Source organism: Fukomys damarensis, unplaced genomic scaffold (assembly GCF_012274545.1).
Source record: "Fukomys damarensis isolate Sample0158 unplaced genomic scaffold, DMR_v1.0_HiC HiC_scaffold_32, whole genome shotgun sequence".
NCBI classification, from domain to species: Eukaryota; Metazoa; Chordata; class Mammalia; order Rodentia; family Bathyergidae; genus Fukomys; species Fukomys damarensis.
In genome coordinates this window covers 46247522-46260803 of record NW_022900944.1, presented here as the reverse complement: position 1 = coordinate 46260803, position 13282 = coordinate 46247522, and the positions used below count along the sequence as shown (strand labels likewise).

The following is a 13282-nucleotide window of genomic DNA, read 5'->3' as shown; positions in this document are numbered from 1 at the left end:
TTTTTTTTTTTTTTTTTTTTTTTTTTTTTTTTTTTTTGGTACCTGGGATCGAACTCAGGTCTTTGTGCTTGTGAGGCAGGCGACAGAACCAGAGCTAAATCCCTGGCCTGACAATAATTTAATCTGTAAATAGAGAGTTTTACCTCCTCTCCAATCGTTGGGCCTTTGTCTCCCTTATCTTGCTGTAATGACTACCCTCTCCGCCACACACGTAACAGAAATGATGTCCCTGCCTTACTCTTGACTCTCCACTTTCTCTTTATCTACCTCTGTTTTTGTGCCACCACCCCAAACACTGAGTTTCTTATATAAGAGAAATCATGTGATATTTAAGCTCATGTGGCCGATTGATTTCACTTCACATTACGACCTCAAGGTGCACCCATTTACCTCCAAGTGCCTCAGTTTTATCTGTATGGCAGAGTAGTACTCCACTGTATGTCAGTACCACATTTTTATACATCTGTTCATCTGTGGGTGGCACTGAGAGCCTTTCCAGGATTTAACTATTATGTATTATGCTGCTATAAACATGGGTGTGCATGTGTCCCTGCAATATCGCGTCTCCTGCAGAATGATGCTTAGTAGGGGAATAGCTAGGTCACGTGGAATTTCTAGTCTTAGTTTTTTGAGGAATGTCCACACTAATTTCCATAATAGATTTACTAGTTCACATTCCCACCAACAGTGTAGAAGATTTCCTCTTCCCCCATATCTTTGCCAGTATTTATTATTTTTTTATTTTTGGATGATGGCCATTTCTGGAATGAGATGGTATCTCAGTGTTAATTTTTGTTTCTGTAAGGACCAGCAATGTAGAACATTTTTCATGTATTTATTGGCCATTTGTACTCTGAGAAGTGTCAGTTCATTTCATTTGCCTTTTGCTGTTGTTGTTGTTTGGGTTTGGGGTTTTTTTGTTTTTTGGGGGTTTTTTTTGGCGTGGTACTGGGAATCAAACTCAGGACCTTGTGCTTTTGAGGCAGACGTGGTGCCACTACCCTGGCTTGGTTGCCTATTTTTTGACTGGGTCTTCTATTGGGGGGGCTCTGGTTCTTGTTTGTTTGTTTGTTTGTTTGTTGTATATTCTAGATATTAGTCCTCTGTGTAAGAAATAGCTGGCAAAATTTTTCCCTGTTCTGTAGGTTGCCTTTTCACTCTGTTGGTTGTTTTTCCTTTGCAGCACAGCTTTCTGGTCTGATACGATCCTATCTGCAGACTCTTTGTACTGTTCCTTGTATAATTGGGGTTCTGTTCACAAAGTCCTTTCCTAGGCCTATACCTTCAAGAGTTTTACCTGTTTTTTCTTCCAGCAGATTGTATTTCTGCTTTTAACATTTAGATCCTTGACCCATTTTGATTTTAGTAAGGACATAGTGAAAGATGTGGGTCCGGGCTCAGTCTTCTGCGTGTGGATATCCCGTTTCCCCAGCACCGTGTGTCTTTCCTCCAGTGTATGCTTGTGGCTCCTTCATCAAAGATCAAATAGTTGCGTGTACCTGGAGTTATTTCTACTTTCTCTGTTCTTTTCCATTGATTCACATGAGTATTTTTGTGCCAGCACATGCTGTTTTAGTCAGTAACCTTGTAGTATTACTTCAAGTCTGGGATTGTGATGCCTTCTGTTTTGCTTCTGCTTATTCTGGGTTTCTTCCAGTTCCACTGAATTTTAGGATTGTTTTCTCAAGATCTGTGAGAAATTCTGATGGTATTTTGATCGGGATTGAATTAAATCTAGTATCAGTTTGGGAAATATAGCTATTTTGGTTACACTGCTTCTGCCTAGCCAGCAACAGGGGGTGTCTTTCTGTTTTCTAATGTCTTCTTGGATCTCCTTTTTCAGAGTGATATAATATTTGTTGTAGAAGTCTTTCACTTCCTTGGTTAGGTTAATTCCTAAGTATTTTTGTTGATGCTATTGTGAATGGTACCGTCTTCCTAATTTCTTTATCAGTGAGCTTGTTTATCAGTAGGGTATTGAGGGTATCTTGATTTTTGTGTGTTTATTTTGTATCTTGCTACATAACTGAATTTGGTTATTAATCCTGGGAGTCTTTTGGTGGAATTATTTTTGTTTTGTATGTAGATCATGTCATCTGCAAATAAAGTCACTTTGACTTTAGCCTTTCCTAAACATATCCCTTCTATTTCTTGCCTGATTGCTCTGGCTAATGTTTCAAGGTCAGCGTTGAACGGGAATGGTGTTAGTGGTAATCTTTGTCTTGTTCTCAGTTTTAGAAAGAAAGCTTAGTTTTTCCCCATTTAATATGGCTTTCACAGTAGGTTGATCAGAAAAGGCTTTTATCAGATTGAGATGTTACTTCTGTGCCTGTTTTCAGAATGAATGGGTGTGGGATTTTGTCAAAGGCTTCCTGTATCTGTTGAGAAGATCACACAACTTGTTTTTGCTTCTGTGTATGTGGTGCATTACATGGATTGATTTGCATGTGTTGAACCATCCTTGCAGCCCTGGGATTAAGCCTGCTTGGTCATAGTGTATGATCTTTGCTGATTTGTCAGGTTCTGTTTGCCAGTATCTTATGGAGGCTTCTTGCATCTGTACTTATTAGAGAGATTAGCTTGTGGTTTCTTTCTTGGTCCAGTCCTTGTCTAGTTTTGGGATCAGGGTAATGCTAGCTTCCAAGAAAGATTGTGGAAGTTTTTCTTCCCTTTACATTCATTAGAGAGTTTGAGGGGTACTGATGTTTGTTCTTCCCTGAAGTTCTTGTGGAATACGGCAGTGAATCCATCAGGTTCTGGGCTTTCTTAGTTGGTGGCTTTATTGCTGCTTCCATTTCACTGCCTGACACTGGGTTATTCAGGGTTTTAAGTCTTTGTTCAGTTTGGGGGGTATATGTGTATGTGTGTATATCATGTGATATATATGTATGGTTCCGTTTCTTCTGAGTTCTCAAATTCTTTAGCATATAGGTTTGTGTAGTTGCTCATAACCTTATGAATTTTGGTGGTGTCCATTCTGAGTTCACCTTTTTCATTGCTAATTGTATTGATTTGTTTTTTCTTTCCTTTTTTTTGATAAGCTTAGCTAAAGGTTTGTGTATTTTGTTTATTCTTTCAAAGAACCAGCTCTCGATTCATTGATTCTTTATTTTTTTTAGTCTCTATTTCATTGATTTCTGCTCTGATCTTTGTAATTTCCTTCCTAGTACAAGCTCTGAATTTGGGTTGTTCTTGGTTGTTTAGGATTTTGAGGTTACCGTTAAGTTATTTATTTGGCATGTTCTGGTTTTTCCGATAAGGGCATTTATAGCTATAAACTTTTCTTGTAGGACTGCTTGCATTGTGTCCCATAAGTTCTGTTATGTTGTACTGGCATTAACATTTAATTCTGGGAAGTGTCATATTTCTTCCTTAATGTCTAATGTGACTCATTAATTACTCAAGAGTGTGTGATTTAATTTGCATAATTTTGTGGTTTCTTTTGCCATTGATTTTTAGTTTCGTTGCACTGAGATCTGGTAATATGCATGGTAAAATTTGGATTCCTTTGTATTTACTTCAGGGTGCTTTATTAGCTGGTATGCGGTCCACTTGGGGAAAGTGCCACGTGCTGCTGAGAAAAATGTGTATTCTATTGTCAGCTGGAGCACTTCATGAATATATATTAAGTCTGTTTGTTCACAGGCATGGTTCAACTCTTGATTTTTTGTTACTGATCTCTGTTGACACCTGCCACTATAATTGCATTGGTTTGTCTGTGCCTTTGTGTCCCTAGGGTTTGTTGAATGAGGTTGGGCGCCCTGTAATTGGGTGCACACGTAACTGCCTCCTCCTGTTGGACAGTCCTGTTACCCGGGTGTAGTGACCTTCTTCACCTCCTTTGATCAGCTGTGCCTTGAAGTCTACTTCGTCTGAAATGGAGCCAACTACTCCTGCTTGTTTTTAGGTTCTCGCTGCATGAAATGTCCCATCCTTTGATCTTCAGTCTGTAGATTTCCTTTGGGTTCCAGCAAACCACTGGGTTTCGTGCCTCGATCCATCCTGTCACTCTGTGTCTTTTGCTTGGCGGATTGAAGCTGTTCACTCTGACACTTCCCATGAAAGGCACTGCTTGGTCCTGTCATTCATCATATTACTTTCCCATTGCTGTTTTCCTCTTTTCCTTCTACGTAGCTGCTGCTTCTACCTGCGGCATTCATTCTGTTGGACTTTTTGGCATTGTTAGCTTCCTTATCTCTTCCTAAGACCTCCCTGAGAAGTTTTTGGAGTTTCTTTACATGCTCTTGTTTTTTGTTTTTGTTTGTTTGGTTGGTTGGTTGGTTTTTTGAGACAGGGTCTCACTGTGTAGTTGAGACTGACCTGGAACTCACTATGTAGCCCAGGCTGGTCTCGAACTCATAGCAATCCTCCTGCCTCAGCCTCCCAAGTGCTGGGATTGCAGGCGTGCGCCATCACACCTGGCTTTTACATGGTCTTTGTCGGGGGTTCTCCATTGACTCTGAAAGATAACTTCCGTAGGATAGAGAAGCCTGTTTTTTCTCAGGGCCTGAAACCCTTCGTTCCAAGCACTCCTTGCCTTTAAGATTTGTGTTGAGAAACCTGTAATTCTGATGGGTTTTCCTTTACAGGTGATTTGTTGCGTTTTTTTGACAACTTTTAAGATCTGTTTCTGTATTGGATTTCCAGTGGTTAATTGTGCGATGTGGCGTGGAGTGGTTTTTCGTAATCATGTTTACTCGGGGTTCTGTATGCCTGCCATGTCTCTGTGTTCTTTTTCCGTGTCTGGAAAGTTTTCTGTTACTTCTGTAAGCAGGTTTTTTTTTTTTTTTTTTTTAATGCTTTTTGTGTTGTCTTCTGATTTTTCACTGATTCTGGTCACTCAGCTGCTGGATCCGTTTCTCCTGTTGTCTTGTCTGTAAGGTGTCTTCTTAACGAATCACTGCCCTGTTCTCTAGAGGTGGCGCTGTCCTTACGCTGGTTGCTTCTGCTGCCCGTGATTCTACTCATTTCTAAACTTATGTATCTCTGTTTGAAACTTTATGGATTCTCATTCTCTTCTGTGCTGAACTTTCAGTTTTACATCTTCCTTTGGCTCTGGTAGACTTGTATTAGTTTCTCCTGTAGACTTGCAGGTTTGTTTTTGGTTTGTTTTGTTTTTTGTTTTCTCCATTGGGATTATTTACCTGTTCAGGTCCCTCTCCTTTTGACTTCACCAAGCCCCTTGCTCATCTGTTCTGTAACCTCCACTGATAGAAGTCTGTTCAGACCTTTCCGCTGTGTGCTCCCAGGGTTGGCTTGGGGAGCTGGGAGTGTTTGGAGGCGTTTTGTCGCCCTGTATCCTCATGGTCCTTGCTCTCTGTGCTGGGTTTGCTGGCTGACTATAGTGGGTGGCTTTGTTACAGAGATCCTTTGCCTCTGCCCAGCACCTGGCTGCCCCGTTTATTTAGGAGGGGAGGTTGCAGCTCATCAGAAATGGGCTAATTGTTTATGACCCCCAGGCAGTCCAGGTTCTGGCACATGGAGAAAACCATTGGCAGCACTGACTGTCACCTTGGCTAAGCAGTAAAATCAGTAACAATAGTGTCAGAACGCAACGGTACACCCAGAGCACCACTCCCGAACCCCGCTAGCCAACACCCCATGGGGGGCGGCAGGGCAGGGCAGGAGGGAGGCTCTGCTCTGACCCAGGGGCGGTCCCTGCCCTGCTCACCTGCACTGCAGGGCGGGTGCGCTTCAGTCCTGCGGGCTGCGCCTCTGGGGCCCCCGTCTCACCCTCCTTCGGGCTGGTTGGGGCTCCTCCGGACTGGCGCCCGCTGGCTCTGCCGAGGGCCTGTCACGTCCCGCCCAGGGACTCGAGCCCGCGTGGGCACGCGTCCGTCAGCAGCTGTGTCCCTCTCCAGGCTGTGTCCGGGAACCATGCAGCCCTCGGGACACCGGCTCCGGGACGTTGAGCACCACCCCCTCCTGACGGAAACCGACAGCTGTGACTCTGCGTCCTCTTCCTCCCCCGAGGCTGACGCGGCTGACAGGGTGTGGTTCATCCGCGACGGCTGCGGCATGGTGTGCGCCGTCACGACCTGGCTCCTGGTCGTCTACGCAGACTTCGTGGTGACGTTCGTCATGCTGCTGCCTTCCAAGGACTTCTGGTACTCCGTGGTGAACGGGGTCGTCTTCAACTGCCTGGCAGTGCTGGCGCTCTCGTCGCATCTGCGGACCATGCTCACCGACCCTGTGAGTCCCCGTGCACCGAGGCGGTGGGGTGAGCGAGCGTCCCTGTCACCTCAGGTTCCGTCACGTCCTGGCCGTGGGCACATGGCGCCAGCCTGTTGTAGACAGAGTAAAGGTGGCCACGGTAGCCGTGGTCTGGGCTGTTTGTCCGTGCACTGTCGTGTGACATGGGGTCTTGCTGCGTTGCTCGGGCCGGCCTCAGACCCGTGGCTTCAGGGACGCTCCTGCCTTGGTCTCTTTCCTTTTGGCAACTCCTCCTCCTCTCGGTTGTCTAACCGCGGCAGCTCCTGCCGAGCTGGCGGCTCTCAGTGCCCGCAGAGTAGTGCAGCAGCACCCCTCTCAGGCCCGTTCCCCTGCGCCCGCCCCGCAGAGGTCCGGCCCCCCCCACCTGCTGCAGGCGGAGGCGCTGGCAGGGCCATCCACATGGGGTCACCACATGTGCCCTTTGTGCCGGGCTTTCTGCCCTCGGCATCCTGTTCGGAGGGTGACAGTGGCACAGGTGGCCACAGCCCCAGCCCTCTCCATGCCGCTGGCTTGTAGCTGGCAGCAGTGATGGCACTGGGGTTGTTCCCCTGGCTGTCAGGACAGTGCTGGTGTCACCTGGTGCCCCATTGAGCACTTGGGGTGCAGTGCGGGCCACAGGGAACTCAGGTGTGACCCTCCGAGGTGCTGCCACCCTTCTATGCAGTCCACCAGGCATGTGGGTCCCACATCTCCGTGTCCTCACCCACGCCTGTGACTAACTTTCGTGAAGTGGCGTCTCGTGGTTGGGGGTGGTGGTTCTTGTGCATAAGGCCCAGGGTGCTCTATACTGATGCCCATCCCTGCTCTTTGAGATTGAGTCTTGCTAAGTTGTCCAGTCTGGGCTCAAATTTGAGTTCCTCCTACCTCGGCTTCCAGAATAGCTGGGATTATGGATATATGCCACCACGCCTGGTTCTAATTGTGGTCATAACTTGGGTTTCTTTATGAGGAGGGGATTTGACACAGGATCTTGCTATATAGTTCAGACTGGTCCTGAACTCACCATGTAGCCCAGGCTGGCCTTGAACTCCTGGCTATCCTCCTGCCTCAGCCTCCAGGATGCTGTTGGTGACGTGTATACCATCACACTGGCAGTTGTCACTTCCTGAAGGCCTGAGCTGCTGGTACCTTCCTGTGCTTGCATTTGCACATCTCTCAGAAGCGTCTGAATCCTTTGCCCATTTGAGTGTCACTGTTTCAGCCACACCAAGTGCTCAGCTCTGGTGACAGCTGACAGAAGCCACAGGGAGTGGCATAAATCAGACTGGGGAGCCCAGGGGCCAGGCTGAGGGAGGGCCGGGGCGCTGTTAGGAAGGTGACAGAGTGATGGGCTGCCCTCACTCCTCTGTCCCTCGGGGCCTGCGTCCTGGCTCCATGCTCTTTGGGCCTGTGAGGAGTGGCAGCCACAGACCAGGTCCTGGGGTCACTGAGTGAAGGAGAGACTGGGAGTCCCCTCCCTGGGCTTGCTTTCTGCCTCTACAGGAGGGCAGGTGGGGCCCCCAGGGCTCAGCCAGTGGAATTGTGGTCGCTTTCCTAAGTGCAGGGCCAGGCAGTGCCATCGGGAATGGCTGTCATTATGTGGGGTGGGAGCAGGAAGAGGACCATAGGCCTTGGCCATGCAGGGTCCCTGCCAGACCCCGCTTCAGCTTCTTGTTAAGCAGTTACCAGCTCTTTCTCCTCGGGGACTCTGATGAGTCTCATCCCATTGTTTCACTGTAAGTGAAAAGGTGTCATCAGTACCCTCTCTGTGCACTCCCCGGGGTCCTCTCTGCAGGCAGAGCTGTGGCACAGCCGAGACCAGCCTGGCCCATGCAGGGAGGTGGTGACCAGGACGAGGGGGCGAGGCCTGGCTTCCCTGGGGTGACGGGGTGCGGCCTCACTGTCCCAGACCTGTCTCCCAAGCCAGGGTGAGTGTGAGAGACACTGGAGGGGGACACCTTTCCTCTGGGGGGAGGTCGTGGGGTCTGGCAGGGAGCTGGGGCTCTGCTGCCGTAAATGGCGTGGGGTCAGGGTCCCTGTGCCCCCAGACTGCCACCCTGCTCTCCAGCACCCCAGTCAGGACAGGGCAGCCCCTGCCCGACAGCCTCCCCACCGCATGGAACCCACCTCCTGCGTCCTGCAGTGGGCAAAGCAAGTCCGGAGAAAAGCCCCGGTCGGAAACAGGGCCGGCCTGCGCGTCCACCACTCTCCACACCCACTGCTCTCGAGGCAGCTGCAGTGTGGCTCCATGGTGACCCTAAAGCCGAGCTCTCCCTTCCTCCCGCCCGGTGCAGGGGGCGGTGCCCAGAGGGAATGCAACGAAGGAGTACATGGAGAGCCTGCAGCTGAAGCCTGGGGAGGTGATCTACAAGTGCCCCAAGTGCTGCTGCATCAAGCCCGAGCGCGCGCACCACTGCAGGTAGGAGCTGCCCCCGGCCCCGCACAGCTCTGTGCAGTACGGGGGCCGGACCTGGGCCCTTCGCACCGGCCTCCGAGGCCCTTTCTCTTTTTCTTTTCCTTTTTTTGAGTTTTTTGAGACAGGGTCTCACTATGTAGTTGAGACTGACCTGGAACTCACTATGTAACCCAGGCTGGTCTTGAACTTACAGCGATCCTCCTGCCTCAGCCTCCTGAGTGCTGGGATTACAGGCGTGCACCACCACACCTGGCGGCCCTTTTTTCTTTTTTAAGACAAAATTTCACTAAGTTGCCCAGCTGGGACAGTCTTGGAATTCTCCTGCCTCAGCTCCCAGCATGCTGGGGTTATAGGTGTGTGCCACCACGCCTGGCTACCCATCAGAAGGGTTCCTGTGTGGTCACTGTTGCCTGGCCTGGTAATGCTGCATGTAGAAGCTCACTGGTTCTAGCTATGCTCACAAACACCAGGTTTTTGAAAAGGGAACAGAAAGTGGAGTGTGGTGATACCAGCACTCGGGAGGCTGAGGCAGGAGGGTTGCCACAAATTCAAGGCTAGTTTGGGCCACGTAGTGAGTTCAAGGTCAACCTGGACTACATAGCAAGAGCCTGTCTCAAAAAAAAAAACCCCAAAAAGGAACAGAAACTGTCTGGGCCGGTGCCTGTGCTGTGAGCATCCAGCTCTCCCCTCCTCTGGTCTCTGCCACATCACACCTGCTCCCGGCCCTGATGTCGCCTGGCTCCTGGCGTGGGCAGGTTTCCAGCATTGAGGCCTAGGGCCGCACACGTGTGCCCCACCCATCCGGATGCAGCATGGCCGCGGGAGCTGGGGCCCGCCGGGGAGTGCATGGCCCTAGCTGGCCTCTCTGCGGAGGGCCGCGTGGAGTGACTGCGGGCCGGGTCCCAAGCCGGTGAAGGGAGGCCGCTGCTCTGAGCTGGGAGAGTGCATCTGTCGCTGGGCTCTCAGGCACCGCCCAAGTCAGAGAGAGAAACTGGGCACAAAGTGACACGCACCGAAGGTCCCCGGTGGCGAGACCGCTGCCCTAGCCAGGTGCTCAGCCTGCTGCCACCACACACACGGCCCATATCGAGGAAAGTGGTGATTCGAGTTGGGGACACGAGGTCCCGTGGGCACAGGAGACCCCACGCGGGACCGAGTGGCGGGAGGGGCAGGCGATCTTATCTCCCTGAGAGCTCATTCTTGGCTTCGGCCGAGAGCGCGTGTGCCAGGCGTGCCTGGCCCGGCGTCCTGAGCGCGTCAGTCCCGCTGTGCTCTCCTTGGGAGCCGTGGGTGTTCACCTGGAATCAGACCTGCCAGGTGTGTGGCGAGTCCACAGTGGTGTCTCCCCGCCTTTGATGTCCTCGCAGCGAGCAGGACGCACTGAAAATCAGTTTCCTTTTCAGTATCTGCAGAAGATGCATTCGGAAAATGGACCATCACTGCCCGTGGGTGAACAATTGTGTGGGAGAAAAGAATCAGAGATTTTTTGTGCTCTTCACTGTAAGTGAAAACACTTCCGTGTGGCTGCATCGAGCTCGGGCCACTCTAGCCAGTCTTGCCTGGAGCGGGGAGATGGAGTGTAGCCCAGTGTATCCCCGGCCGGTTTCCCTCTGGCTCCTCTCAGAGGCCGTGCGAACCCCGTGGGCTGAGCTCACTTTGTGCCCGAGTCTGAACACGTGCACAACAGGGCGTGCTTCGCGGGTTGCCCCGTCCCGCCAGCTAGGTGACCCAGCAGCGATGTCCACGCCCGACTGTGGCCCGGACAGCTTTGTCCTGATTTTATGAGTAGACAGCGATGCGGGTGATTGGGGACTAGCCGAGGTCCAGGCCGCGGTGTGGGTTAGCTCAGCACGGCCGGATGTCTTCCTCTGACGGGTCGGTTCCTTTCCCGCTGCTCCTGTCTGAGTAGTTGTGTCCCTCGGTCTCGTCTGGGTAGGCAGCTGTCAGCGTGCCAGGCCCGCCTCGCTGCCCGCGAGTGGGCCGTCGCTGACGCCTTCCTCCCCTAGATGTACATCGCCCTGTCGTCGGTGCACGCGCTTGTCCTCTGCGGCCTGCAGTTCATCTCCTGCGTCCGGGGACAGTGGACTGGTGAGCTGGGCCCTGTGTTCCCCAGAGGAGCTCACCTTTCCGGCTTTGAGAGTATCCTTGCTATTGTTTTAGGAATTGAATATTTTAGAAAAGGAATAAGGGTGAGTGTTGCTGTTGTGCGAAGGCCACGTAATTCTTCCTCCTTAGTAGTCAGTTTCCACTAAACAATTTAAGTTGTACTTTGCAGATTTCTGCAAGTAGAGGAAAGTGAGTCCTGTCCCTGAAGCGTGGGTCTGCTTCGCGGGCGGCTGGTGAGCGCTTGCTCCCAGTGGTGCCTGTGCCATGTGTGGACGCAAGTGAGGTGGCCAGGGCGGGACTCCTGCGGGACAGTACGGGGAGGCAGGACCCCGAAGCCCCGGCCAGCGCAGAGCAGTGTGCGGAATTGCTGGGGTCGCCTGCCCCACCCGTGCAGGACAGGGTCCCTGTCGTCTCTGTGGTCACCGCCTCGCTCTCGCCCACAGAGTGCAGCGACTTCTCGCCCCCCATAACTGTAATCCTGTTGATCTTCCTGTGCCTTGAGGGTCTGCTGTTCTTCACATTCACCGCAGTGATGTTTGGCACCCAGATCCACTCAATATGCAACGATGAGACGGTAGGGTCCGCCGGGCGTCCCCCGGGCACAGCGGGAGGCTGGCTGGGCGTCTCTGAGCCCCACGTCTGATGTCTGTGCTCTTGGGTCGGCACGGTGTGGCGCAGGTCTCGGTCCATCTGAGAGTGGCGGGCGGCCGGTGCTGGCAAGGTTTACACCGCCGAGGGCCAGGAACAGCATCACACAGGGTGGGGAGCTGCGGGCGGCGGGCAGGTGCCCTGAGGCTGTGCCTGTCACCCGACGGCCATCCTGGAGCGAGGGGGCTGCTGCTCGGCCGCCTGCCATCCTGCTCTTCTGCCTCCAGGAGATCGAGCGGCTGAAAAGCGAGAAGCCCACGTGGGAGCGCAGGCTGCGCTGGGAAGGGATGAAGTCTGTCTTCGGGGGTCCCCCCTCACTCCTATGGATGAACCCCTTCGTCGGCTTCCGGTTCCGGCGACTGCACGTGCGGCCCAGGAAAGGCGGCCCAGAGTTCTCGGTGTGACCCGTCGGAGTCTCCGCCAGCTCGGTCTGTGGGGCCTGTGACCATGGGACAGCAGCCACGTGGACGCGTGACAGGGTACGGCGGCTGCCGCTGTGCCCCAAGCCGGTGTCACACTGTCGGCGTGGACCAGGGTCTCCGGCTCCGGCGCCCCGACCTGGGGGCGTCTCCGTGGAGACTGCGCCCCAAGCTCAGGCTTCCGGAACACTCCCGGGCAGCCCCCCAGCGAGTGTGTGTGTCTGTGCGTGTGTGCAGTGTGCATGTGTCCAAATCGCAGTGTCTCCTCGGTGTCACATTTAGCGGCTGTGTACAGCAAACAAGCTATTTTCAGAAGTCGACATTTCAGGGAAGAGGGGCGGGCCGTGCAGGTCCCTGCTGGTGTCTATGAATGTATTCCAGACCAGAGAGGGTCTCAGTCCAAAGAACAGCCGTCCTGTGTGGCCCTCCGGTGCCCTCCAGACCCGTCCGCAGGCCCGGAACGGATTCATGGTTTCGGCCAGGGTGGCCATGTGAGGCTGGTCCTGGGTGGCGGGCGGCCTTTGGCCCTACTGGGCAGGGACAGGCTCGAATGGTGGCCAGAGGGGCAGCTTCCGTTTTTACGTCTGTCCTCTCTCCGGGCACAGGTGGCCACCTGGGCCCCTTGCTGTGAGCTGGAAACCGTCAGCCACCCGGGCTTTGCCTCTGACCCACACTTCGGGCGGTGGCAGGCCTTCCGTGGCTGTCCCCCACGTGGTCCCTGCCTGGTGCCGTGCAATGGCACCAGCGGCTCTGTCCCCTGCCCTTGCAGGACATCTGCTGAGTCCCTGGAGGGTGGGCAGCGTCCAGGACAGCACGAGCCTGTTCTGCATGAGTCTGGGGGACGAGGTGCTGGGCTTCGGTGCGAGGCTTTAGTAACCGGTTCATCGCTCGGTAACTGTCCCGGCAAGAGGGGCTGGCAGCTGCGCGCAGATCAAGTACACCTGGCTTCCCACCTCTCCTCCGGTGTAACTTTTTACATGAAATAAAATAGCCCAGCAGCCGTTGTCAGACCACTTCTGGGTCACGCGGTTCTTGCTCAGCGGAGTTGTGTGCCTCGGTTTACCCACTGGGGCCAGGCCCACACGCTTGCCCCTCCCTCCAGTACCTGCGACCTTCGTGCCCGACCGTCGACGTGGGCATCTGTGTCTCCCCGTTCTCCGCTGGTCCTTTCCGTCCCCTTCCTGTCTCCTCAGCAGTCCTCTAACCAGTTTTTAGTGCGCATTTTAATAAACTACTACGAATCTCTTCCGTCCGGCACTTCCACTACCTACAACTTCTAATGCATCCACCCAATCCAGATGTTGGGTGCGGGCGCAGTGGAGGACACGGAAAGGCAGGTGTGTGCAGGCGTGGGCTCCTCTCCCCGGGCCCACTCTGCTCACGACCCAGCCACACCGAGATGCCTGGTGCACTGCCCTGCCCTGCTCCTGGGGCTGCCGTGTCCTCGGCTGGTGCCCTGCAAGGCTGGCGGGCTGGCTGGCTCTGCCTCAGCCGGTCCAGG

The 13282-nt window shown here is 53.1% G+C and overlaps 1 protein-coding gene across 3 annotated transcripts in view; it reads left to right on the top strand.

Annotated features, from left to right (window-relative positions):
• The window catches only part of Zdhhc7 (zinc finger DHHC-type palmitoyltransferase 7), a 21846-nt gene extending 8803 nt beyond the window's left edge, over positions 1-13043 (top strand). For all 3 annotated transcript variants that reach the window (XM_010627480.3, XM_010627479.3, XM_010627482.3), the window contains 6 exons: positions 5862-6192; positions 8487-8611; positions 10012-10108; positions 10615-10696; positions 11158-11288; positions 11590-13043. In XM_010627480.3, coding sequence (XP_010625782.1) covers positions 5878-6192; positions 8487-8611; positions 10012-10108; positions 10615-10696; positions 11158-11288; positions 11590-11766 — 927 coding nt within the window. In that variant the 5' untranslated portion in view covers positions 5862-5877 and the 3' untranslated portion in view covers positions 11767-13043. The remainder of the gene's footprint in view (positions 1-5861; positions 6193-8486; positions 8612-10011; positions 10109-10614; positions 10697-11157; positions 11289-11589) is intronic.
• Positions 13044-13282: the final 239 nt, after the last annotated feature.